Source organism: Dromiciops gliroides, chromosome 4, assembly GCF_019393635.1.
Source record: "Dromiciops gliroides isolate mDroGli1 chromosome 4, mDroGli1.pri, whole genome shotgun sequence".
NCBI classification, from domain to species: domain Eukaryota; kingdom Metazoa; phylum Chordata; class Mammalia; order Microbiotheria; family Microbiotheriidae; genus Dromiciops; species Dromiciops gliroides.
Window position 1 is genome coordinate 127,980,205 of NC_057864.1, and position 23,402 is coordinate 128,003,606.

General features: G+C 38.7%; 1 protein-coding gene across 1 annotated transcript in view; it reads left to right on the top strand.

The window, feature by feature from the left end:
• The window catches only part of DNAH14 (dynein axonemal heavy chain 14), a 362,777-nt gene that overhangs the window by 296,381 nt on the left and 42,994 nt on the right, over positions 1 to 23,402 (top strand). Inside the window, 5 exon segments of the mRNA XM_044003178.1 lie at positions 8,204 to 8,631; positions 8,771 to 8,969; positions 14,438 to 14,647; positions 16,569 to 16,660; positions 19,558 to 19,714. Of these exon segments, the coding sequence (XP_043859113.1) occupies positions 8,204 to 8,631; positions 8,771 to 8,969; positions 14,438 to 14,647; positions 16,569 to 16,660; positions 19,558 to 19,714 (1,086 nt within the window).

The window sequence follows — 23,402 nt, forward strand, 5'->3', positions numbered from 1 at the left end:
TATCCCACCTTAGGAGGAGGGAAGCAGAGGGGATGGAGGAAAACAGCCCTGTACTATGTGCTACAGAGGAATTTGGATGGGACCCCTGATTGGCAGAGAGAGTGTCGAGCATCATGCTGCAACCTGCATAAGGGATTTGCTGAATTAGTTCAGATGTCTTTGGCAGAAACCTGGACAAATGATACTCCAGGGTGGGGGCAGAAAGAAAGACAGACTTTGGAATGGCAAATACATACACGTTACAGATATATACATACACACATATGTTTATATAGCCAGCTCCATTATGCTCCTGAATTTGCTTGAATTCTAGAGACTATGACAAATGGACCTCCTCTGGGTGAGAGTGATTTCTCTCCTGCTTTGAGATAAGATCTCAGCTTGCTCTTTACTCTTGGATTGTTTTCAGTGTATTCTAATCTGTTATTTCAGTTTGCTGTTTTGGTTTCATAAATGAGTTAGCCCAGTGTTCACTATTTGTGATGGTATTTTATGTACCTAGAGTTGGATGGGGAAAAAACTAAGCTGGTGACTATAAGCTAAGGGTTACTCTCCCTCATCATACCCTACATTACCAATATTTGAGGGAGGCAGATAAATATAATCTCCCTCTGATACCACTCTCAGACACTCAGAGAGAGATTGAGCCTAATTTCCAAGGCCCTCCTGGGACCTACCTGCCCCTTCCCTCCCCCACCCCCAAAATTAGAATGTTGATGGTGGACATATGGCCTTTGTTTCTTCTCCTTTCCAAAGAGTCAGGACAGACCTCAGATAATGTCTCTCCATGCCACTTGTAAGGCACATCTATTTATTTAGACAGTTCATGTGAAAATATATATTATACTAATAAGGCCCAAACTAGCCGGGTTGTTTCTAATTACAGAAAAGGGGTGCGCTGTTACATTGTTGCTGTGGTTGTTATTCAGTTATGTCCAACTCTTCATAATTCTGTGGACCGTAGAATGCCAGTGCCGTCCATGGGGTTTTCTTGGCCAAGGTACTGGAGTGGTTTGCCATTTCCTTCTCTGGCTCATTTCAGAGATGAGGAAGCACAAAAGAAGCTTAAAACAACTTTTCTAGTGTAACTTCCTCAGTTAGGGACTATTTCATCTTTGTCTCCAACCCTAGCACAGTGCTTTGCACACAGTTCTTCTTCCTGAGTATAAACATATGAAACCACCTAAGGGTTTGTTTCCTCCCTCTTTTGTTTTTTTTTTTTTTTTGGTGGGGCAATGGGGGTTAAGTGACTTGCCCAGGGTCACACAGCTGGTAAGTGTCAAGTGTCTGAGGCCTGATTTGAACTCAGGTACTCCTGAATCCAGGGCCGGTGCTTTATCCACTGTGCCACCTAGCCGCCCCCCTCCTCCCTCTTTTTAAATACACAGTTGGCCATCTCACTCTTGTCGTATTTCCTGAGATCCCCTTTGGGGAATAGGATATCAGAGGCAGGGCTAGAACACTTACATTGCCTCATGTCTCTAGAGACTCTCACACACATCATGAAACCAGGTTAGCCATCCTTCCCATCCCTTTGGGACCTTTTGAGACTTGGGGGGAGGGGGTGGGAATCCCTTTATGACCAGCTCTAGGGGCTTTTACAATGACATTCTCTATGGCCCAGTATCTCCTTTTTTACATACAGCAGTTCTCCACTCTTTAACAGCTTAAATTCCCAGAATGTTGTCTCGGAGTGAATTACCCAAGTTCCAGTCTGTCTTAAAAGTAGCTGCTTAAACTTACAGAGGCTGATGCAAAGTGAAATGCACTGTGTACAGAATAACATCAATATTATAAGATGATGAGCTGTGAATGACTTAGCTATTCTCAGTAATACAATGATCCAAGAAAACTGTAAAGGACTTATGATGAAGAATGCTATCCATCCCCAGAGGAAAAAAATGATAGTTCTGAATACAGTTTTGAAGCATAATTTTTTTGACTTTTTTTTCTTGAGGTTTTTGGGTCTATGTTTTCTTTTACAACATGACTAATAAGGAAATGTTTTGAATGACTACACTTGTATAATCTATGTCAAATTGGTTGCCTTCTCCATGTGGGGGGAAGGAAGGAAGAAGGGAGATAATTTGGAACTCAAAAATGTTTTAAATGAATGTTAAAAATTGCTTTTGTACATAATTAGGGGGAAAGAAAATACTAATTTTTTTAAAGTAGCTACTTAAGCTTTCTACACAGAACCTGAAAAAATCTTTTCCACAAATGTTATTTGAAATTCCATCGAACCCATCAAGAATGTCAGACATTTATATAGTGCTTTGAGATGTGCAGAATACTTTCCCTACTTTATCTCATTTATTCCTCACAACCACCTGTTCTGTTGTTTGTCCTTTTTTCCTGAAGAGGACCATGACATCAGGGTGATGTCATGACTTGCAGTGAATTGGATTTAAGTGAGAAAGGGCTATGCAAGGTTACGAACCTCACTCTCTCCTCCAGAGCCATCTGGGTCCAGTGGCAAGATATACATCAGGATGACTGGAGATTGCCCTGGATGTTTAAGACAATTGGGGTTAAGTGACTTGCCCAGAGTCACACAGCTAAGTGTCTGAGGTGAGATTTGAACTCAGGTCCTCCTGACTCCAGGGCCAGTGCTCTATGCACTGCACCACCCAGCTGCCCCTCACAACCACCTAATGAGAGAGGAACTACAGATATTAATACAATTTCAGAGATAAGAAAAACAAAACTGAGATTTGGGGTAAATAACTTGCCCAAAAATCACACAGGTATTTAATTTCAGAGGCAACATTCAAGTGTAGGTTTTTCCTAACCCCAAGTCTAGTACTTCTTCCATTAATACACATTGCCTTCCTTGTCTCCCTGACAGTTCCTGCCCCCAATCCCTGCACTTGTCAATAAAGATATTGATGAATTAGTCTACCAGTAGGCAGTAAGTGCTCCAATTCTCCTCTACCACCCCTAGTTCCCCAGGTGGAGGAGTTAACAACTCAAGAGTCTCCCCAAAGACTCAGATTTCTCAGGAAATTTTATAGTTTTCTGGAATCACATCCAAATTATTCAATGTCTCAGTTCCGAAATGACCAGTCCACAGTGAATCTGTCCATGAATCCACCACAGAGAATATCTAATTGTGTACCACCTCGGCATTAAGAGGATCCTTTCTTTAATTGATGACAACCCATTCAAAATGCCACTGATGTTTCTTCAGTCATTTGTGGGCAACTCTGTCCAACAATGTATTATTCCTCACATTCTCATCTTGTGTAACATTTGTCCATGTCTTCCCCTAAAGCCTCCACAGGGTCCCCCTACATGCTAAGAACCTTCCTCTAGTGATTTAAGTGTTAACATCAGTGTTGTTCATCTGTCATCCTTCTCTCTTGCCACTTTCCCCTTTCCATAAATGTATCTATGTGATGAAATCTTTAATGCCACTTCTTGCATATAAATTCAACATTGATAGTATGCTTTTTATACCCACCCTCCTTGGTCTCTCTCCATTACCCTTTGGGTTACCTGTAATTTTGATTCTTTGGAAATCTCATTCTTCCATGATTCACAGCCAAATGAATTCCTGGAAGAAAATTTGTGTTAAGCAGATAGATTTTTGTTTCAAGGAGAAACTTATGATTATTGAAAATACTCTGCAATTTTACTAAAGCAATCCATTCTCTTTTCTTTTTGATTGTGGGCCCTGCTTATTGGTCATCTGTAATTAATATCACAATATGTCATAAGTACTGATGCACTGGTCCAGTGGTTCACTGAGCTAACTTCACAAGTGCTGAGCGATAGATAGTCTCTTCATCTGCTTACTTAGTGAGAACCATGGGGATTGTTAAACCAAACCCTTTTGAATGGTTGTGAGTCTCATTTAGGAGCCTCTGCTGAGTTCTGAGACTTGATGCAATGAGTACAAAGAGTAGCGTCACTCCATAAAAACAATGGGAAGGGAGAGAGGATCAAGATGGCAGAGTGAGTGGTAACGTTTGAGCCTAGATCCCCCTACCTAACCCCCAAAGGGGCAACACATATACCAAATGAGTAAAAACAACCAACTAAAAACTAAAACCCCTCACAAGGAAAATTGCTTCACAGAGAAAAGATTGAAGAAATGAGTCCACAAATAAAAATAAGTTCCAATACTTTGAATAAAATTGAAAAGAAAAAAAGCCCCACAAGCAAAAAAAAAATGGATTTATTAAAAGACACTTCAGAATGACTAAGATAATTTGTTTGGGTTTTTTTGTTTTTTATTGAGGCAATTGGGGTTAAGTGACTTGCCCAGGGTCACACAGCTAGTAAGTGTTAAGTGTCTGAGGCTGGATTTGAACTCAGGTACTCCTGACTCCAGGTCCACTGCACCACCTAGCTGCCCGATAAATTTTATTTAATAGTATTTCTTTCAATTATATGTAAAGACAATTTTTAACATGTTTTATAAAATTTTCAGTTACAAACTTTCTCCCTCCCTCTCCTCCCCCTCCCTAAGAAGGTAAACAATTTAATATGGATTATATATGTGCAGTCATGTAAAACCTATTTCCATATTAGTCTTATTGTTAATAAGATACATTTTTAAATTAAGAGAGATCTGACACATATGAAGATAGAATTAAAAATCATTAAAACAGGGGTTCTTAGCCTGGGATCCATGGACCTCCAGAGGGTTTGTGGATAGATTATGGGGCCCCTTAATGGAAGTAAGAAAAAATACACATTCATTTCAATATAGTTTGTATTCTGTGTATTTCATTTTGCACATTTGAAAACCTTATTCTAAGAGGTCTGTGGTGGGAAAAATATGACATCTCTAGGGAGACAGAGAGAGGGAGAGAGGGAGGGAGGGAGGGAGGGAGAGAGAGAGAGAGAGAGAGAGAGAGAGAGAGAGAGAGAGAGAGAGAGAGAGAGAAACTCCTTTTTTTTAACTCCTAGGGCAGGTGAGAATGCCCTAGGGAGACTCAAGAAAGAGCTAAAGTTCTATAGGGGCTGGAAGAGCATGAAGGAAAGAAAATGGGAGAGCAAATGTATTTACGGACATTAAAGTTTGAATTTCACAAAATTTTCACATCACAAAATATGATTATTCTTTTGGTTCTTTCCCAATTATGTAAAAATGTAAAACCCATTGTTAGCTCACAGATCCTTCATTGCTTGAAGACCAAAATGGCATTGCTATTCCAGGATAAAGGTACAGTGTGTCTATGGTCAAATAATATTGATCAAACCAATATGAGCTAAGGAAGACTCTACCATAGGTCAAGCATAAATAGTTCATTTGAACATTTGGAGTGGAGATGTCTCCAAATTTGAACATCTCACAATTCTTTTGAGCTCCTGCAATTCTGCTTTTCTCATAGAGCACAGCACCTTCCTTGAGGTGGGCTTGCCACACTGAGTGGTCCTATGCCAGTGTCTCCCATATCCCACAATCAATTCCAAAGTTCTTCAGAGAAACCTTGAAAGTATCTTTATATCACTTCTTCTGATCTCCTTGAGAGTGTTTGACATATGTGAGTTCTTCATAAAACAGTCTTTTAGACGAACATACATTTGACCTTCAAACAATGTGGCTAGCCCATAAGAGTTTAAATGCTTGGCATTTCAACTCAAGAAAGGACCTCATTGTCAGGTACCTTAACTTGCCAGGTGATCTTCAGAATCTTCTTAAGACAATTCAAATAGAAGTGATTCAGTTTCCTGGTATGGCACTGGTAGACTGTCCAAGTTTCATAGGCATACAAGAATGAGAACCACACAACAGCTCTGTAGACCTTCAATTCAGTAGGCAGCCTAATATCTATCTCATCTCTCCCACACTTTACTTTGGAGCCTCCCAAACACTAAGCCAGCTTTGGCAATGTGTGTGTCAACCACATTATCTAGATGTACATCCCTGGACTGAGGAGTTTGAGACCCCTTGGTTACCGTCATTCTGGCCAAAACATTTAACAGGGTGTGGCTACTATACAGGCTACAGCTTCTTGGAGCCACAGGTGAGAGTTGGGTGAATCAGGTAGACACCAAAGATGGAAAGCAGCCCTGAAAAATAGTTCAATAGCCCTCACACCAAAGGTACTACTAGTCTTTCCTAAATACCTGTAAAGCCCAACTTATAGACTAATTAAAAACAAATCCAAAGCAAACAAACAAATCAGGTAGCAAGCTGGATTTGTCCAGAAGGACATAGTTTGCCAAACTCTAAGGCAACATATAAACCTTCTCCCATCTTCTTCTTGGAATTGACAAACAAGTTCAGAGCTAAGGCTCTAAAGAACTCAAAGAAAAAAAGCTTCTGTCTATCCTAAGCTAATCATCATCACCCTACCTAAAATGGTATCGTGGCACCCCAGCTGAAAGAAATCATGGTGATGCTATAGTTAATTAGAGGACTCTACCATCCAGCACAGCCAGTGGTTGAATGTGGGGAAAGATTGTTGTTACCCATCAAAAAGCAAGCTCCAGACCACCACTTCAACCTGTCCAGCAGAGATGCCCTCCCTCAAGCTCAGTGGCCAAACACCCTGCCTGGTCCATCCTGGGAAGCAGCTCCAGCAGGAGAGCAAACTAGACCAGCCACATCCAGTAGTCATGGTTCAGAGTGTATTACCTAATTAATTGAAGGCACTAATTAATCAATGCCATCTGGATTCTAGGTGTATTAGTTGCACTTCATCCCCTATATTTAAGCTGTGGTCCATAAATCCAAATTCCTTTCCCAGCCACCATCTTCTTTTTTTATCATAAAAGTGTTTTATTATTTTCTAGTTACATGTAGAGATAGTTTTCAACATTTGTTTTTATAAGATTTCTAGTTCCAAATTTTTCTCTCTCCCTCCCTTCCCTCCCCCCTCCCCAAGACAGCAAGCAATCTGATATAGATTATATATGTACAATCACATTAAACATATTTCTGCATTAGCCATGTTGTGAACGAAGAATCAGAACAAAAGGGGAAAACCTCAAAAAAAAAACCCAAAAGTAGAAACAGTATGTTTCAATCTGCATCCAAATTCCATAGTTCTTTTTTCTGGATGTGGAGAGCATTTTCCATCATGAGTCCTTTGGAATTATCTTGGATCATTGTATTCCAGCCACCATCTTCTTAACCAGCTATTCATTTCCCAAACTTGCCTTTTTCTTCTGAACCCTGTTGACATTGATTGGGAGCAAAAATAAAACAACATGTATGTCCTTAATTCTCCCCCCCCCCCCCCCCCCCCCCGCCATGCTTCCATAATCTTCCTGGTCAATTCTTAATTATTAGTTTCAGGACTGTCCCTCCTATAAATTAGAACCTCAAAGAAATAACATCCTTTTTTGATCCCTATAGATTTCAAATCCTCTGCATCTTCATATTTATTCAATATTTTAAAGATACTTTATCTTGTTTTAATTCCTTCCTGTTTTTAGCTCCCTGGGTCAAAGACCTAAGCTAAATCTATTCTCTTCAGGAATGTCTAGTAGCCCTTGAGTTAATATTTTTTTTACTGTTTCCTCAGAAGAAGATATTTTGCTAGATAGGCCATTTTGGGTTGGGAAGGAAAGAATTCCAGGTATGAGGTGGGTCGGGGTTTGAAGCAAAGAGCCAATGAAAATACACAGTTTAGAATTCCAGGACATGTAACCAATGAAATGGAGGACTAGTCGTTTTGTCCAGTCCTTACTACCTTTCAAACCTCTCCAAAATAGAAATTATTCACAGGAGATAAAGTAATTTCAAGTGTCTCCATGTTTTAAGACACAGAGAACCCTAAAAAGATAATAACGTAAAGAAAGCCAATACTTAACCCCTAATGAGTTTACTCAGCTCCTCTTCTCTCACCAGCCCCTGTGCTCTGGCAGGGCTGTATAAGCTAATCCATGGACTCAAAACAGAACCCAACTATGCCACCCTATTGCAAAGGACAAACATAACCTCAAAGAATATACATGAGAAGATACTTCCCCTTTTTGTAGACTTGCAAATGTTTTTAGATTTTTTTCAATCTCTTGGTCAATTTTGCTGAGTTCCCCCCCCTTTTCTTTTTTTCTTTTGCTTTAAAATACTATTTGTTATATAGGGATAAGTCGAGGACTACATGAAGAAATTTTAGTAATGTAAAAACAAAAGATGTATTTTTTAATTAATACCAAAATTCCTATATGAAAAATACAGAAAGAGAAAACAGCCTAATAAAGCCATGGTTTTCATTGAAATCAACTTCTTGCCTTCCTTTAGGATGTATATTAGATGATGAAGCCATTATAGAAAATCTTAAAAAATCCAAACTGACATCCACCGAAGTTTCAGAACGCATCAAGGCAGCAGAAAAAACCGAAAATGAATTTCAAATGACCCGGAAAAATTATCTTCCTATCGCAACCCGGGGTGCCTTGCTCTACTTCTTAGTAGCAGATCTCGCACAGATCAACTATATGTACCAATTTTCTCTGGACTGGTTCCGGGAGATGTTTGTGATGTCTGTGACCTACAAACCTGACCATGTTGAAAATAAATCTCAGTTTGCTTCTGTTTTAAGAAAAGTGGAAGTATTTCAGAAACTGCATAAGTACCAGGACGATAAGCCTGACCCTCTGAAGGACAGAGATCGCTTTAACAATTACATTGCCGATTTAGTCGAGGTATTGACAGAAAGCATTTATAAGGTAAGACTCTGTGTGTGTGTGTGTGTGAGAGAGAGAGAGAGAGAGAGAGAGAGAGAGAGAGAGAGAGAGAATGTGGACACGGCTTTTCCAGATGTCTTTTGCTGGCTCCCTTAGCCCTACAGTCGCTTTTTCTCACTAGGTTGTTTCTTCCGCACTGTTTATTGAAAACAAACTCTGCTTCTCCTTTCGGCTTTGCACCTTAATCCTGCAAAATAATTGTGATGGATCCCAAATCCTGAATAGTACAGAATGCTTACCTGAGGAAGAATGGAACATCTTCTTGTACTCTAACCTATTGGTAAATATTGAGAACAAATTACCCCAGATTAAAAATGAAGGTAAGTAAAAGACAATGACCTTACTAAAAGCCTTTGTAAAGTTGAAAAGGAGGGGTCTGCATCCATCCCATAAAGGTGGTGTTGTAATCACTGACCTTTAAAATCCTTTAAGAACTGTGACTAAGAAGCTTACCTTAGACTGTAAACTTCCTCTGGGCAAGGTTAGAGCTAGTCTGACTGTATTCTCCATGGCACCCAACTAAGGGCCTTGCACATGACAGGGAGTCATTGAACCATTTTAAATAAACAATTTATAAATGACTACTATGATGAAGGTTAGAATCCTAATCTGGTAAGAAGAGGGAGAAGGGATTGGATTGAAGACCATCAGAAGACAAAACTGTTCCTTATGACTCTTTTGAAAAAAAAAATCCTTTTAAAAATTTTTCAAATGGAAAAAAAAAGAGAATAAAGACCTCATTCTTATCACAAAGACATTCTCACATTTAGTGTATTTTAATAGGAGATAAGATTGAAATGCCATGTGAAATCATTTAACTAGTCAGGAATGTATGTCTATATTACATTTTTAATCTCATTTTTTAAAATGAATGCTACAGGAACCCCAACATTCTCACAAAAGGTGCTGGGATCAAGGAGGTCATAATTTTGAGAGCAACATTTTGCCAAGAATGTATTACATATGACCAATCATTTTGACTTCATGATGCCAAATAGCCTGACAGTTGGAAATAGTCGCATGATTGATTTCATTTTTTCAGTGGTCCTACAGGTGTTTGATGCCATACTAGCATATTTGTCATCTTAGTGCTAGGATCTCATGACTTCTGACAAGAGAATGGGGTTGGAGGGGAGGGGGTTGGAGGGGAGCAGGGAGCCCTGAAGGTGTTGTCAAGGAGGCAGCTGCTGTTCTGACTTTGTGACACAGATTCATCACTGTCCACACCCTTCTGTGTTCTCCTGGACCTAACCAGGACCTCAAGCCCCAAATGGGGTGGGGGGCAGTACAGGCTGTTTCCTTGCCAGTAGAGTTCGCTTGCCCTGGCTTCTTTATTGTGTTAAACATGGAATTAAAAATAACTACAGCTTCTACTTCTAATGAACACCAAATGGCAGATGACGCTGGTGCTGCAGGAGGAACTGGAGGCCCTGGGGGCCCCGGAATGGGAGGCCAGGGTACTTCTGCAGTGGCTTCAGCAGTGGGGGCTGAGGTCAAGGTCAAGGTTGGGGTACTGTGGAGGCTGGGGTCGAGGCCACAGCTGAGGAAGAAAGGCCAAAGATAAGGAGTGGGTTCCTGTCACCAAACTGGACCAGCTAGTCAAGGACATGAAGATCAGGTCTTTGGAGATCTATCTTTTCTCCCTTCCTATTAAGGAATCTGGGATCATAGATTTCTTCCTGGGGTCTTCATTGAAGGATGAGGTTCTGAAGATCATGCCTGTTCAGAAACAAACTAGAGCTGGACAATGTACCAGGTTCAAGGCTTTTGTGGCCATTGGCGACTACAATGGCAATGTTGGCTTGGGCATCCAGTGCTCCAAGGAAGTAGCCACAGCTATTCATGGTGCTCTCATTCTGGCCAAGCTGTCCATCGCTCCTGTGAGACATGGCTACTGGGGGAACGAGACCGGCAAGCCTCACACAGTGCCCTGCAAGGTCACTGGGCTCTGTGGATCAGTTTTGGTGCACCTGATCCCCACCCCTCAAGGTACTGGCATTGTCTCAGCTCCTGTGCCTAAGAAGGTCCTGATGATGGCTGGAATTGAAGACTGCTACACTTCTGCAAGGGGCTGTACTGCCATTCTGGGCAACTCTGCTAAAGCTACCTTCGATGCCATCTCCAAAACATACAGCTACCTAACCCCAGACCTGTGGAAGGAGACTGTGTTTACTAAGTCTCCCTATCAGGAATTCACTACAGCCCCACTTAACTGCCTCTGTGGATCCTCTGTGGAAGATCTAAGAACATAAAGGAGGAAACATAAACAGCAAAAGAAGGTTTATTCTAAGATGAATCCCAAACTACACTGATGGAAAGAATATTTTAATTAAAGGAGCTCACAGAACCATTCATTCATTGAGTACCTCATAGTTTCTCTTTCACCACTAGATGGCAGTCGCCTGTTGCTAAGGAATGATGCTGAATGAGACTGAATCTGGAGACCAAAAGCTGATGAGAGAATAGATGAAAATAATAACTGAAAACAACTAGCAAAAGTGTAGATTGTAGGGAATTGGATGGATTCATAAATGAAATATAAGGCAAAAACAACAAAAAAGATTGTTATTTTTTTGTATTCTTTCTTAATATCCATGGGAGTCTCCTGTGAGTCCAGTCCAATCTGACTAACCGAGGTCACTTGTCAGCAATGAATACCAACCCCAGAACTCTGGCCCTTGGACGATTTCTCCAAATGCCTCTCGTCCTTGTCAAAAGGACAAATAGGAAATACATAGAAGGACGACTAGGGAGCAAGGGAAAATAAGAACACTTTGTGAAAATAAAATTTTAAAGCAAATTTTTCAAATTAACTATGATGAAATTACATAAATTATCATAGCAAAGAGAAAAACAGTGAGGAAGGTTATTAATAATTCAATTTAATTTTCAATTCTCTAAATATGTATTTAGCCAGATACTGTACTAAGCGATGGGGATACAAATAAGAAAAAAGAAAGGCAAGGGCCTGCCCTCAAGGAGCTTACAATCTAATGGAGAGAGACAGCACATGAAAGGAAGCTGTAAAATCTGGGGGGGAGGGGTTTAATAGGGGGCGCCCAGCACGCCATGGAGTCGTGGAGTCAAAACCGAGCATAGCAGTTGATGGAAAATGGAAAATTACTTGGAAACTTCTCAGCCTTCTATATAGGAAGGCTGGGAGTAATTTATTGCTCTATCCTCTAATCAGAGGGGGAGACACAACTGAGGGAGTTAAGAAGGTAATAAGTTTCAAAAGCTGAGTCACACTGAATGAATGGTGAAGATTACTGTGACCAGCTTATCCTGGGGGAGGCATGATCTTCCCACCAGTCAAATGGTAGGCAGAGCCATGGAAGGAAAAGGGGCAGCTAGGTGGCACAGTGGATAAAGCACTGGTCCTGGATTCAGGAGGACCTGAGTTCAAATATGGCCTCAGACACTTGACACTTACTAGCTGTGTGACCCTGGGCAAGTCACTTAACCCTCATTGCCCTGCCCCCCCAAAAAAAATCAATTATCTTTAACAAAATGCAATTGAAGTAGTTTTGTGGCTTTCTCCTTTTCTAATTTTGAGACTACTTGGGACTCAGGGCTGTGTCATTCTACACATCTGGCACATGAGACAGTGTTGCTCCACACCCCAAAAGCTGATACAGCCATGTTATTTCCAAAGATAAACAGCTATCAGGAGAATATCCCAGTGTTCCTTTTCAACCTATAACTGAACACAATCATTTCCCCCTTTTATATCAGGTTCAACCTCTCCTCTGGTTTTCCTTTTAATACAAGGAAGCTTTCAAACCAGGTACAAGTCCTTTGAAACAAAAGCAAAATTTTATTCTGAAGAATGATTTATTATTTGTACTATGTTATGGCAATCAATTCATTTGGCTAGCAGTAAACAAAGAATTAACAGGGAAGAAATAACTTCAAGTAAGTAGGATAAAATTTTTGAATGGGACAAAGGGTCAAAAACCTCCTGAAACCCAAAGGAAATAGTAAACACTTGTCAAAGTAAACTTGAATTATATTGGATAGAATGGGACATTGTAAAGATTTTCTCCCTAAATCCCAAAAGTTAAACCCACTGATGATTTCATAAAAGTTTTTCCTGTATTCACTAAGGAGCAACCCCTTCTAGAATTCTAATTTTATATAAAATATGTAATTTTATATATTTTATCCTTATTCAGGCAATAAGGCAGCACAGTGGATAGAATGTTGACCTGAAGTTAGAAAGGCTTAAATCCATTTTCAGCCTTAGACACTTACTAGCTGTGTTACCCTAGGCAAGTCACTTAGCCTCTGTCTGCCTTAGTTGATATGTGTGTGTGTGTGTGTGTAAGTGCATGTGTATGTATAAGTATATATACACATATATCACTTCACAAATCTTACAGTGCTGCTTAAATATTGCTAATACAACTATTATTATTATCCATCTTGCCTAAAGTTGTTCAATGTTCCTGTGAAAATACAACTTTAGCTTAACAATAATATAGGAGGTAATTCCAATTCCATGGAAACATGATTAGTATCCGGGAGTCTTATTACGGCCCAAGTCAAGTTTGGATGACAAAAGCTCCAAATACTAAGAAACCACAAACTTTATATTCTTTATAATGGTAATGTGGATTCCTCTTTTAGAAGCTTCCCAGAAACTCTGAGTTTCTTAGCTGTGAAAGGTACATTGCGGGAGAGGTAGGTAGGGGAGGGAATGGAAGTATTACCCAAACTACATAGAGATTACTTAGTAATAAGAGTGTTTCAAGTTAGAGTGAGCTTGATAGGCACTGTACTTGGTTCCCCTCAAAATTCCATCACACTTCCACAACTTCCTCCCCTCCCTACCCAGGTCTTCTGAGTCTGTGATTCATATGCCTGCCCAACAGCCATTTTCTGATTGGCTGACCTTTCCATTCTCTGCCAATTGAAGAACTTTCTATTAATATGGAAGATGGTACAAAATGTCATTCTTGAATTGGATGGAGGTTAGATTGATTTATCTCTGAAGTCCCTTCCAATACCAAGATTCTATGGTTCTTTGTAAAATAAGCTTTTATTATAACACACTGCTAAGGAGATTATTGAAAAGAAAAGTGGTTTAAGGCAAGATTATGGGAGGCATACGTCTCTAATTTCCTTAAATAGTTTTAACCATGTCACTATTCTTTCATAGCACTTCTATGAAGATGAATTTTGTTTTATACAAATTCTTCCACAAAAGTACTACTTTAATGTCTCATCACAGCATAGTGGTGACCCTAGGCTAAACAGCTAAGCTAAACAATACAATCTAATAGGGTTTTTTTGGTTGTTTTTTTTTTTTTAGTGAGGCAATTGGGGTTAAGTGACTTGCCCAGGGTCACACAACTACTAAGTGTCAAGTGTCTGAGGCCGGATTTGAACTCAGGTACTCCTGACTCCAGGGCCGGTGCTCTATCCACTGCGCCACCTAGCTGCCCCAATCTAATAGGTTTTAACAAACTGGGAAGTCTTCGAGTAGGGACTCAGTGACAAACAGGTATTTTGCCATCCAAGAACAAGCCTAGCTAAATTCAACCAGATTCATTAACAAAAAAGTTAGTCACCCACCCAGTAAGTGATGAACTGTTGTGATTGTGGCAACTCATAAAGACCCTATATTATGTGGATGAGACTCATATCAATAAATTAATTGATTGGCCCATTGAAGTAGTGAACTAAATCAGTAGGATCAAGTTCATTTTTTAAATATGGGGGTGAATAATTAAAAACAAAAGATCATTATCTTCTAATGAAATTCATGTTTCTTTTCCATTACTAGATTTATATGAACTCAGAAAAGCTGAGCATCTTTTCTGGCTTTCTGAATCCAGGTGGAAAGAGTGCCAATTCATCTGCCATCACATACAACCATTTTCTTTTTTATGTCAATCTCTTTTATCAAATAAATCACAATGGGATTATTTTATGAATAGTAAAGGTACATATTTCCTAATGAGCAAACCTTACTCTTCCGTAAAATCACAAGAAGAAGGAGAAATAGGTGAGAAATTCTCTTTTTCAAATTAAATAATCTAATGCATGAGTTAATAGGCTCAAGCTATAGACTGAAGCTGTTTGACATCTCAAACCATGGAGAAAAGAAAAGGATAACTTTGGCCACTTATAATGAACTAGCTGATATAAGCAATCTACTTAACTGCTTCATGCCTTAGTTTCCTCATCTGTAAAATAAGTTTGTACTAGATGGCCTCTGAGGTCCCAGACAGTTCTAAATCCATGATCCTGTCTGTGATCATATGTATGCCTCATTTTGTGTAAAATTTTATGTAAGGGGGCAGTTAGGTGGCACAGCACCAGCCCTGGATTCAGCAGGACCTGAGTTCAAATCCGGCCTGAGACACTTGACACTCATTAGCTGTGTGCCCTAAAAAAAAAAAAAAATCCGTAAAAAGGTCATTAATCTATTATGGGTCATTAATCATTAATCTAGTGACCAAAGGTCAGCAAATTTTTTCTGTAAATGTTATAGTAAGATAGTACTTGTTATACAGTTAAATGGAGTTTGAAATACAGAAATTTCTTTGCACTTATATCAAGGTTCTGCTGGAACTGTAGTTTCAGCTTGGAAAATATATCATCTGCAAATTTGTGTGGGAATGGAGATCTCACTTCTCATTTTAACTTTTGACGGGATGGGAAGTACATAAAGCAGCTTGTAATTCAAATAGTCATCATCAATTAACTTTACTACAGTATAAGTTTTCTATATACAAGCGTTGTTTCCCTTGATTTTAGGTTGAATTAATTAAAAAATATTATGAAGTCAATACCAGAAGTTAATTTTCAAAGCCATTCAATAATAGTAGTTGAGGGTGGTGCTTCTCATTCAGACAAATTTCAGTTCCATCCTTGGGCTCAAAAAAAAACCCCACACAATAGAACCTCCCTTATTATAAGGGTATGCCCTTATAATAAAAGTAAATAAATAATAGTGTTGCCGTAGAGAAATACACATATGACACCCAAAACACTGTTGAATTATAACTGTTACTGCAATTTGTAGTACTAGTCAACTCTGTTATTTTAGCATGAAAGCAACTATGAACAATATGTAAATGAATGCATGTGGCTGCATTCCAATAAAACTTAATTTTAAAACATAAAATTCATTTTTAGCTCATGGGGCCATACAGAAACAGAAAGCAAACCAATCTTGGCCCATGGACCATAGTTTGCCAACCTCTAGCTTGGCAAAAGGAACACAGTTATACCATAACACTCCAACTGAAGAGAGCACCTTTTCACCTAGTCAAATCAGGGGCTGAAAGTGGTGATAGTCGACATCTGCCTATTGAAGAATGATCACAAAGAGTCCTGCACATCAACCTGAACCAGATTAACAACTGTTATATAATACATAGTCTTAGAAAGTTACCTGGGGCCCTTACAGGTCACACAGTTCCTCACAGTTGGATCTTGAACCCAGGTCTTCCTAGATCCAAGGCCCTTTCTATTCACCATGCCTAGTGGCTTCTCATTAACCTTATGGTATTATATAAATGAGTTTTCATAGTTGTTATGAGAAATTCCTAAACTTCCTAGCATAATAATGTTTTTTTTCCAAGAGATTTACCCCATCCCAAGGTGTGTAGAAACAGTGTCAACCATTTATAAGACCTGAGAGCCATATCTTTGTATTACCATCTATCTGGAAGTGGGCAAAGCATGTCAATCATTCTCCCAAGCTCTCAAGCAAGGAATAGTTTGTGGAGAACAGGAATACAGAATGAATGCAAAAGAAATCAAAGGAGAAACTAAAGCTTAGTTTTAATGTTAAACAAAATTTTTTAATTGTATGACTCAAAAAAGTTTTTAAAGAAGTTACTCTTACAAGGTCTTGTCTTAATGACTTAAATGACTGGTCTATTCATCTCGATTTTCTCTTCTAAATCTCAATACAGAAAATGATTTGGAAGAATGGAAGTCTTCTGAAATAATCTTCGCCTGGGAAAAACTCACTTCATTTCAAAGACTTACATTGGTAAGATAGTTGATGAGACATAAAAGAATCTTTCATCTTTTAGGCTCTGGATTGCCAATTGTCAATTCCTTAAAACAAAAATCTTTTCAAGGCAAACATAAGAACACAGATCTTGGTAATACTAGAAGCCATCTTATAAAGTCCTTTCCAGGCCCTTTAAAAAAAATTATAGTCATTGGCATTTTTAACTTGAATAGGAAAGGGAGAAAAAGTCGATTCCCTTCTCTCAATCATCTTGGCCAGATCTCCTTCCTGAGCGTTAGGGGAGTAGATAAAAATGTTTGTACATATTATATGTAGAATTCTATAATCTTTTCCTGACAGGAAAGAAATATACAATTATCTCTGGGAGTGGGAGAAAACTCCCCCTACTCAATCCCCTGTCTCATGACAGCCTAGGGAATACTTCCTAGGCCTTTCACATCTGTCAGAAACCTTGCTTCCACAATGCCTTTTAAATCATTTAACACTTTTAACATCACTTTCCCCCTCAAGATCACAAGATATTTTTAGTTTAGCAATTGAAAAAAAAGACATTAATTTTCATGGAACCTTTCTGAAGTAAATTAGAAACGTATTTTAAATATAGGACTTGAGGTAAAGAAAAAAGAACTTAAATGCCTTCCTCTCAGCTATCTCTAATCAGGCCCCCTTCTGAAGTGACCACTCTGAGACATGAGGAAGAAAGACCTAAGCGGACATAAGACCGGCAGCAGGACAGCTAGGTGTCAACATAGTGCACAGAGTGCCAGTGCCAAGCCTGGGGTCAAGAAGACTCATTTTCATGAGTTCAAAGCTGGCCTCATACATTTACTAGTTATGTGACCCTGGGCAAGTCATTTAACCCTGTTTGCCTCGGTTTCCTCATCTATAAAATGAGCTAGAGAAGGAAATGGCAAACCACTCCAGTATCTTGACCAAAAAAAACCCAAATGGGGTCACACAGAGTTGGACACAACTGAAAACAACTGAACAACAACAAGAAGACAGATAGCTGGCTCTAGAGTCAAGTAAAACCTGGGCTTGAGGACTACCTTTGAGAAATACCAGCTGGGCAAATCACTTAACCTCTCAGGGCCCTAGGTACCTGTCTAAGGCTATAAATTGCAGAGAAGATATACACTGCTCTGGTAAAGAAAGTTTTCCATACCAATAAAATCACAGATCTAGTCCCTTTCCCTATCCTAAGGAGAAGAAAAGATGTGAAGAAAAGAAGAGCGGTACTAGGGCACCTCAGGGATATTTATGTTTGCTCAGAAGCCAAAGAGAATTAATTTCCACCAAAGGACACCATTTCCTCAAACTCTTCCACTCACTAAAATATTTGGTTAAAATAGAAATTAAAACAATACTCCTGGATAATGGGGGGGGGGGAATACTCATAAAGGAAGAGGCAATTGTGACTGTGAATTAAAATATGAAGAGGGACCAGTTATTTCTAATCACAAGAAATCATTTTAATGTCTCCATGACCCCATTATAGCATATTGACCTTTCCTCCATGTTACGGTAGTAGATAATGCATGTAGTTATTACACATATAATTCTGTTTTCCTAGTAAGGAAAAGATTGCAATGGTGTACATTGACCAGTAGGTGAGGCTATGTTAAAGGCTCAGCCCAGGCCAGTGGTTCATCAGAAAGGTAAAAAGTCTGGAAAGCCTTCAAGTGTGGTCGCTACAGCAGACTATAGTTACCACCACCACTCAGTGTCAGGGACCACCAGAGAGACCTTCACTGGGTCCTTCCACCTTGGTTAGAGCCTGCCAGAGCTTCCACTCCATTGACATCGTCTTTGAAACCTCAGAGTCACCACAGCACGGGAAGGCAACAGAGTGGGGCAAAAGTGGAAAAGTTATGTTTCTAGTACTAGGAAAATTGTCTATTTTATCCTTGTAAACTAATATTACTGTCTAAAACCTACTTTTTTAGAGTTTAGACTTAGGGCTGGGCCTGAGTCCACTAGAATGGGCCTACATTCAAACCTAGCCTCGGATACTTAATTGCTGTGTGTCCTGAAGTGTATCACTTAACTTCTATTTGTTTCAGTTTCCTCAACTTTAAAATGGGGACTTTAATAGCACCTACTCCTAGGGTTGTTGTGTGGATCAAATGAGATAATATACATAAAGCACGGTGCCTAACACATAGTAGATTGTTATTATTCTTGTTCTCATTAACAATATTATTATTATTAAAATACATACTGCTAGCTGTGGGAATGTGAGTGAGTCACCAAAAACTCTTGCCATGTGGGATTTTTGCATCCAGAACAAGGTTCCTAGACTGGTGAAGGTGAAAGTTAGGGATGTACAGTTATCCCATCTCCATCTCGACTTTCCCTATCGAGGTTTGGATGCTTCACAAATCAGTATAAGAAATTAAATGAGAATTTGGGGGGGGGGGATTTGACAGAATCCACAGATGACACACAAAGGCCAGCAGATAACAAAGAAAAAGTTTAGAAACTCATAAATGCAATATATATATATAATTGCATAATATCAACATTTTTCTCTTTTAATACCATAATAGTTCAGACTTCTTCTCTGGTACAAAGGGAGGGCCAAAAAGCTTTATGTGGATTTTCTAGATCTTGGGGGCATTGTACCCCTAACCCCCATGATGTGAAAGTGATAACTGTAGTCCTGAAGAGCCAGAATCTCTGTCAGGAACACCGTCAATTAGTCTCCCTAGAAATCTCTTCACCACTCATACCAAGCCGATTATGCCATTGGTAGAAGTATTACAAACAAATAAGGAGAAAATCAGGTTAGAAAGGTAACTGAGAGCTGACGCTGAATTACCACAAGCATGGTCCTTTTGCATTGTTATTTGAGGTGACATTCCTCTAGATGATGTTTGCATTTTATCTACTTTTTCCTATTTTATCTTTAGATAAAAATCCTTAAGCCAGAATCCTTAAATAATTCTGTGCAAAATTTTGTCATTGAAAAATTGGGACATAATTATCTTCATACAGCTGGAATTAATTTAAAAGAAGTGTTTAGAGAATCTAATGCCAGAATTCCACTAATATTCATCCATTCTCATGGTGAGTTTTTAATAAGTATATTGATGATTAATCTTTAAGATTCTCATTCTCCCCAGTAGTATATATTACAAACCACACCCAGATAGAATAGAATATTTTCAGAAAACTCCATTAGTGACATGAGGTACAAGGTTGGTATTGAGTTTATGAAAGGTATTAATTATCATAACTTATATTTGTGGACAAATGTATAACTTGTCACCTGATAAGGAAAAAGAGTAACTGAAATGACATTGGCTTATGAATATGAAAATTTCATTACTGAGTCCCCATTCTGTCACTAAGGAGCCATATAACTTTGGGCAAGTCACTTCATCTTTTGATGTCTCAGTTTCCCCACATCTGAAATGAGAAGGTTAGACATGATGTTCTCTAAAGACTAAAAAACTCTAAATTCTATGAACCTATGATTTCTAAGGTCCCTCCTCCCTCTTCCTCTTCCTCCCAAATCCTTCTGCACTATTTGACACTTTGGACCACCCCACTTCTTCCTCTTCTACACTTTGTCCTCCCTTGACTCTTTGTGATGTGATTTTTTTCTTATTCTTTTTCTATCCATCTATTTCTATGTATTTTCTATTTCTCTTATTCCTCCCTGGGGCCCTTTACAGGGTCTTTGCCCTTCTCCCAATTTTTAAGTGACTATGCTTCAAGTTCTTTCCTCAGACCTCTTTTCTTCACTCTTTAAAATCTTGACCTTAATTATTGCATCTACTTCCATGAGTTCAATTTGACCACTATGCAGTTAACTCTCAGATCTATTTACCCAGGCCCATTGTCTCCCTTAAGAATCAGTCTTGCATCTTCAACTGCTGTATGTCTCAATGGCACCTCTGATTCAGCATGACTAAGCTCATCATCTGTCCTTACAACTTCCCCTTTTCTGCTGATGGCAACACCATCTTCCCAGTCATTGAGACACGAAATCTTGGAATCATCTTTCATCGTTCTCTTTTACCAGTAGGCAGCTGGGTGGCACAGGGGATAGAGCACTGGGTCTGGAGTCAGGAAAGCTTGAGTTCAAACCGAGCTTCAGACATTGATTTGCTGTGTGATCCTGAACAAGTCACCAAACTTCTGTCTGCCTCTGTTTCCTCAACTGTAAAATGGGGGTAATAACATCTGCTTCCCAAGGTTATTGTGAAGATCAAATGAAATGCTTGTAAAGCACATAGCACTGTGCCTAATGGGCACTATATTAATGCTAGCTATTGTTATTGTTGTTGTTTTTATTATGATTTCTTCCTGTGGATTCTACATATACAATATGTCTCCTATCTATCTCTTTCCCTCTGCTCACTATTAGTCACCCAGGTTTTCATCTTCTACCTGGACTATTATTAATAGCCTCCTTCCAAGACTCCCTGCTTCTAGTCTTTCCCCTCTTCAGTCTATCCTTCCCACAGCTGCCAAAATAATCTTTATAAGATCTAGATTTGACCACGTTGCTCCCTTGTTCAAAAAAAAATTGTTTCAATTTAAAAAACATTTAAGTATCTACTATGTGCAAAGCACTGGCTTAGGTGCTGGAGATCCAAAAACAACCCCCCCACACACACACACACACAAAAATTATTGAACTCAAGGAACTAGATTTTCCTGGGAAGAAACAACATGTTCATTGGACATTTCAGTGACTCTTGACTTCCTCTGAATAAAATACAAACTCTTTAGCCTGAAATTTAAGGACCCCCTACAGTCTGACTCCAAAATGCACTTCCAACTATTCTCCAATCTCAACTTGCCATATTTGGCCTCTCTATTCATGCAAGCTATCACCTATTCCTAGAATAACTTCACTCAGGTTATACTTCTTCCATGGAGCTTTCCCCAATCCACCCAAACTTGAAAAGATCTTCCTACAGCATTTTAATGACTCTCACCCACACTTCCCTATCCCCCCAAGCTCCTTGAGTTCAGGCGATATAGAGATAAATAGACAGACATACAGATAGATAGATAGATAGATAGATAGATAGATAGATAGATAGATAGATAGATAGATAGATAGATAGATAGATAGATAGATAGATAGGTAGGTAGGTAGGTAGGTAGGTAGGTAGGTAGGTAGGTAGGTAGGTAGGTAGGTAGATAGATAGATAGATAGATAGATAGATAGATAGATAGATAGATGTAGGTAGATAAAATGAGTAATTGATTAATCTTTGTATCCTCAGTGCCTAAAACCAGCCTAGGTGGATAGGTATAAGGACTGCACCCATGATTTCATTAATATAGGGAACTTCCAAATGAGAAAACTCCATCTACCAATGTAAGTGAGCACCCAAGAAGTGAAATAACTTGTTCAGGGCCACATATCTGGCATATTTCAAGAACAGATTCTTAATATGTAATGAGTTGGATCACTAGTTACTTCCCTGTTTCTTTGCTGCCTTTTCTTCCCCAATCCTTTATTACCTTCTGGACTTCACCCTTCATCTGAAGTTCAACTTGTCAAACCCCACCCCACCCCCAACTTTTCTTTTTCTTTTCATGGAAAGCCACAATTACCATGCTAGTAACCTCAAAGTTATTTTTTCCCCTCTAGTTCCCATTTCCAATAGGGTTCCTTTCATTCTTCCTTCATATCTTTTGCATCTTATCCACTCCTTTCATTTCCCATTACTTCTACCATCTGCTAAGGCTTCTCTACATCTCTATTATGTCCATTTGCTAATAAGGTATGAAATGACATAAATGTCAGTTACTATGATTATTATTCATCTTTGTAGAAGCAAAATAAAATCCTAATTCAGAAAAAATTAAAGATAAGTGTAAGAAAACAAACATAATTATCATAACTTAAAATATGAATGGAGTAAACTAATCCAATGGGAGAGATAGGGGTGCAGTGAATAGAGCACTGAGCTTGGAGTTAGGAAAATCTTAGGTCAAATTCAGCTTCAGATACTTACTATCTGTGTAACCTGGACAAGTCACTTACCCCCTATTTGCCTCAGTTCTACATCTGTAAAATGGGAACACACTGGAGAAAGAAATGGCAAACCACTCAAGTATCTTTGCCAAGAAAACTCCTTGGATGAAGTCATGTAGAGTCATACAAAATTGAACAACTGAACAACAACAAAACAATCCAATAAAATGAGAAAGTGACAGATTGGATAAGAAAACAAAGTCCTACAATCTGTTGCTTACAAGAAACATACCTATAATTGTGAGATTTGTACATTTTTTTTTAAACATACCTATAAAACAAAGACATACACAGAATAAAAATGAGGGGCTAAAATTAAATGTATTAAAGATCATATAAATAGAACAAAATCAAGCATTGCAATCATTCCATCAGACCAAAAATTAAAAAAACACATCATAAAAAGGGATAAAGAAATGACTTTGTTAATAAGAACCGTAGACAAACCAATATCCATATTAAATTTATTTGTACCATCTAAATCTAAATTCATAAAAAAGGAAAAATCAACTGACTTAAAAGAAGACCTAGTAAGACAATAATAGTAGGAGACTTTAATGTTCCTGATTCAGTTGTATACAAATCTAACAGGGAGATAAAGAGAAAATATAAAATCGACCAAATTGCTAGATAAATTATGACATAATATCTTCTAAATAGGACTGCTAAAGAATATATGTATTTCTTAGCAGCACATGAAATTTTGACAAAAATTGACTATATATTAGGGCACAGAGATATTGCAATTAAAAG